Source organism: Pyrus communis, chromosome 17, assembly GCF_041283825.1.
Source record: "Pyrus communis isolate YQ-2024b chromosome 17, ASM4128382v1, whole genome shotgun sequence".
Lineage (NCBI taxonomy): Eukaryota > Viridiplantae > Streptophyta > Magnoliopsida > Rosales > Rosaceae > Pyrus > Pyrus communis.
Genome location: NC_142581.1, coordinates 13,304,118 through 13,308,401, shown reverse-complemented (window position 1 = coordinate 13,308,401; position 4,284 = coordinate 13,304,118). Strand labels below are relative to the sequence as shown.

Below are 4,284 nucleotides of genomic sequence, written 5' to 3'. Positions count from 1 at the left end.
TGTTATCTGCTGGGATCCTAAAATTTGTTATATATAGGACTCAAAACTGAATTATGTTATAGCCGAGAAAAAAAAGCACTTTTAGACGAAGGAAGAATTTGAGTGACAAAAGCTAGCATTGTAATTTGTTATGTTTATAGACTGGACTTAAAACTGCATTATCATAATAAGATGCTTTTTTCTTTTTTGGAGGAAATTTACCCCATTTGTCATCTGTGAGAAAATGCAAGCATAAACAGCAAAAGCACTGCTGGAAACAAGAGTAAACGGTAGACCAACTATTTATACTAATTTTCAAATTATGTGATGTGTCACCAATAAGAAATAAATACGTTGATCAACATTTAAGTAATATCGAACATCAACAACCATGTATATGGTTTACAAAATTTGGACTAAGTAGTTGGTCACCAAAACAATAGACTACACATATATATGCTGCAATCCGATGCAAATGGATTGGCAACATGCGAAATTGTAGAAATTTTTAATTCAAAGTACGACTAATGTGCATGTATTTAGGTTAGAAGAAGAAGCTTGTGGAATAGGTGGTGAAAACCATGTAGTATTAAAAAGGGTTCCATTAGTGCACAAGTAGATAAAATGAAAACTTGTTTCGCAACGACCCATGTATTTGAAAAAAAAAATTAATATTTGACAGTCGGACTAGATAGATTGTGTAACCTCCTCATAAAGAAATTGACTTATCTGTATTTAGATACAGCTCGCTTGTAGGTTATTCTAATGCAAGAGTTCCACTCTTTTGTGAGTGGATGACACGAGAATTTCTCCTGTATTCAGTACAATTTGGCTTTGTATTTAGATGACTCTCAATACATGAATCCTACTTTTTTCAAAGTTACTTGACTAACTAAGTAATCAGGTAACTCTAACGTAATTTTTCTCATATGACACACTACAAGAATTATAGAGAGATTGGTTTCAACGTTTAAATGAGAGGCTAAAAAGGCTTTCATGTCGAGCAGATGTTCCAGAATAATGGATCCGCAAAATCAGATTGACCCATGTGTCATTAAGTATGTGTACGGATTAAATTAGATGAGTAAAGAACTTTTTTTTTTGGACAAAAGATGAGTAAAGAACTAAACAGAATGTTTTACAGTATATATATTTATAAATATATGTGTGTGCGCGTTAGTGGGTTATGGGAGTGTGAGTTTATATAAGAGAGAAAAAGGTGGGAAAAGATAGGCTAGATACAGAGATATAAAGCCACCCTTGTGTTTTAGGAACTTGAACCAATAGGTTAGTTAAACATCCTTCTCATCTATTCTTATTTGATCAGCGTGGCCGTGAAATTCAACAAATCCGAAGTTGTTTAGTTTTATAATCCCAAAGCTCAATTCTTATTGGCTTTTAAGATCTACCCTTCAGCACCTCGCTTCTGCAAACAAGTTAACTTCTCCAACTCTCCTCCTCCTCCAACCATCTCCTCCACCCCCTTTCTATCAGAGGAGTCCAACCACACACTTGTATCTTAGAAAATGAAGGTGAATCTTTGTTTATGTTACATACTTTCATGTGTACTGTTTATGTTTGTGTGTTAGAGAGAGAGAGAGAGAGAGAGAGAGAGAGAGAAAGAGAGGTTGGTCATTTGTTCTTTGAGCTGAAACATGCTCGGGAAGGCTGAAAAGTGAGGTTCTCTAATGTTGGTGGTTTTTGGTTTTTTTATTGCAGCTTTTTAGTTGGATGCAAAATAAGATCAATGGGAAGCAAGGAAACAAGAAACCAAATATAGTTTCTACTACAACCCGTAAGCATTCTTCTTCTAACCAATAAATTCTTTACGTTTGTTACTTTTAATTTTAAATGCCATGGTTTTCGTTTTAATCTGAATGATATGATTTGCTTCCTATATAAGTAGGATTTTTTTCTTCAAGAAGCTATGCATCTTATAGTATCTTTAGCTATTTCAGTCCAAAAATAATCTTTGTTAAAGAGCTGCACTATGAAGAGCCGCTCATGCATGTTACATGAGTTGGGGATTCTATAAAGAACTTATGTTACTAAATTAACATGTATCATTGGGGTACTGACATTTTACTTCAATAAATCAAATTACAATAAAAATGAAAAATTAGTTTTTTACTCTGCCCTCCTCCACATCAAAAACCCAAAAAAAAAAAAAAAAAAAAAATTAAAATCAACTAAGGTCATGTTAATAAAGCTGACATGTACTAGATTTATAAAAAATATAGATGTAAGATCAGGCTTCATTAGTTATATATTAAAATAGATCTATTGTCTTTACAAAATAAAATGAAATAAATAAAGCTGCACTATTTTCAATATGTCCCTTAATTTCTTTACTTCTAAATATCATTTTGGGATTTTGTTATTTAATTATGTATGCATTGTGTAGATCATGCAAAACAAGAGCCACGTGAAGAATTTAGTGACTGGCCTCATGGATTACTAGCGATTGGAACTTTTGGAAACAATGAATTGAAAGAAAATAATGCTGCTCAAAGCCCAGATATTCAGGAACATCCGTCTTCATCCGAAGAAATCCTAGATAATTTCACGCCAGAGGAAGTTGGTAAATTGCATAAAGAGTTGACAAAACTCTTAACGCGAAAACCAGACATCGAAAAGAAAATCGCAGATCTTCCGTTGGACAGATTTCTAAATTGCCCATCAAGCTTGGAGGTTGATCGCAGAACCAGCAATGTGCTTTGCCCCGATTCATCAGATGATCACAAGGATGAAGATATTGAGAAAACTATTAGTGTCATACTTGGTAGATGCAAAGACATATGTGCAGACAATAAGAAGGCAATTGGGAAGAAATCAATTTCTTTTCTTCTTAAGAAGATGTTTGTTTGTAGAAGTGGGTTTGCACCAGCACCAAGTTTGAGAGACACACTTCAAGAGTCAAGGATGGAGAAGGTATGTGCAAACTTACATAAACATATATGTAAATGCACCCAAGTTCGAATCCCTTCTTTGCAATTCAGAATATAAAAAAAATAATTAATCATAACATGCATAGTAAATTATGTTATTAACTAGTTTACTTAGTTCCATTAACATCTTGATTGATCATATCCATTACACAATTTGGCTTACAGCTTCTTAGGGTAATGCTTAACAAGAAGATCATCAATCCGCAAGGCACTCCTCGAGCATCATCAATGAAGAAATACCTCGAGGACAGACAGAATCCAACAGTAAGGGAAAATCACAATGAAGATGATACAAAAGAGAAGATTAATGATGGATGTAAATGGGTCAAGACAGATTCTGAATGTCAGTTCGTTTTTCAATGGCTTGATTTATAATATGCTTACACTTTTGGGGGAAAAAATAATTAAGGGAACCAAACTGCACAAAATCTGGATCTGATGGTTGCCTGTTTTTCCATTGCAGATATAGTACTAGAAATTTGAGGTGCCTCTACATTACTGCCATTCTTACTAGTTATTACCAGGTAAGAGAAAAGCTTTTTGAGCATGCAAGTTTACTGTGTATTATCTTCCTAAATTATGAACACCACCTTAATATCTGCTTTTTTTTTTTTTTTTTTTCTTTTTTTTTTTTTTCTTTTTTTTGCAGCTTCATAAATTATGAACTCAAATACTCGAAATTTCAGAGGGTCAACAACGAATCATCAATAAGTTCATCCGCGGTGGCTTCCGAGATAACCACGAAAAAAATTCATGTATGATTGAGACGGCTTTTCTATTTTGGTGCCGTTGTTGATTCCGTCTTTTTTCATGGTTGCCTGTGCAAACACAGTGCAATGCCATGTTATGAAATTCCAAGGGGACAAAGGGATTTTCTGTAGTCTGTGCTGGCAAATTAAGCTAGACAATATCTACATTTTTCATCCTATTTTCTACACATTTATCTGTCTTTTCTTTTCTTTTTTTTGGCTGAATTGCTATCTTTGTAATATAACATGAGGTGTGATAGGATTTTTACCACCTACAAAAATAGGAATAAAAATACTTAAAAATACTTGTAAGAGAACAAAGTAGTTGTAGTATGAATGACTTAAGCAAGGTTATTCTCCACAACGATTGAATGAATAATTTGTATTTAAAAACAATTTAAAAGGGTCAATAAGAAAAATAAATTAAAAGAAAACGGTTTTGAAAATCAATTTAAACATTACGGTTCCGCCGTCACAATTAACAATCTTATGCAATTTTACCAATTACTTATGAATATCCACATACATGCTTTGAAGGTTAGGTTTTCCTAATGTATAGTATTCTTGTGATGTTCAAGCAAAAACATATATCTAACATGCAATCTATT

The 4,284-nt window shown here is 33.2% G+C and overlaps 1 protein-coding gene across 1 annotated transcript; it reads left to right on the top strand.

The window, feature by feature from the left end:
• Positions 1-1,152: 1,152 nt before the first annotated feature.
• LOC137709038 (protein DEEPER ROOTING 1) lies at positions 1,153-3,451 on the top strand. The gene is made up of 5 exons (XM_068448182.2): positions 1,153-1,511; positions 1,699-1,774; positions 2,384-2,910; positions 3,093-3,270; positions 3,391-3,451. Exons 1-5 carry the CDS (start codon positions 1,506-1,508, stop codon positions 3,408-3,410), a joined length of 807 nt encoding a protein of 268 aa, XP_068304283.2. The 5' UTR covers positions 1,153-1,505; the 3' UTR covers positions 3,411-3,451.
• Positions 3,452-4,284: the final 833 nt, after the last annotated feature.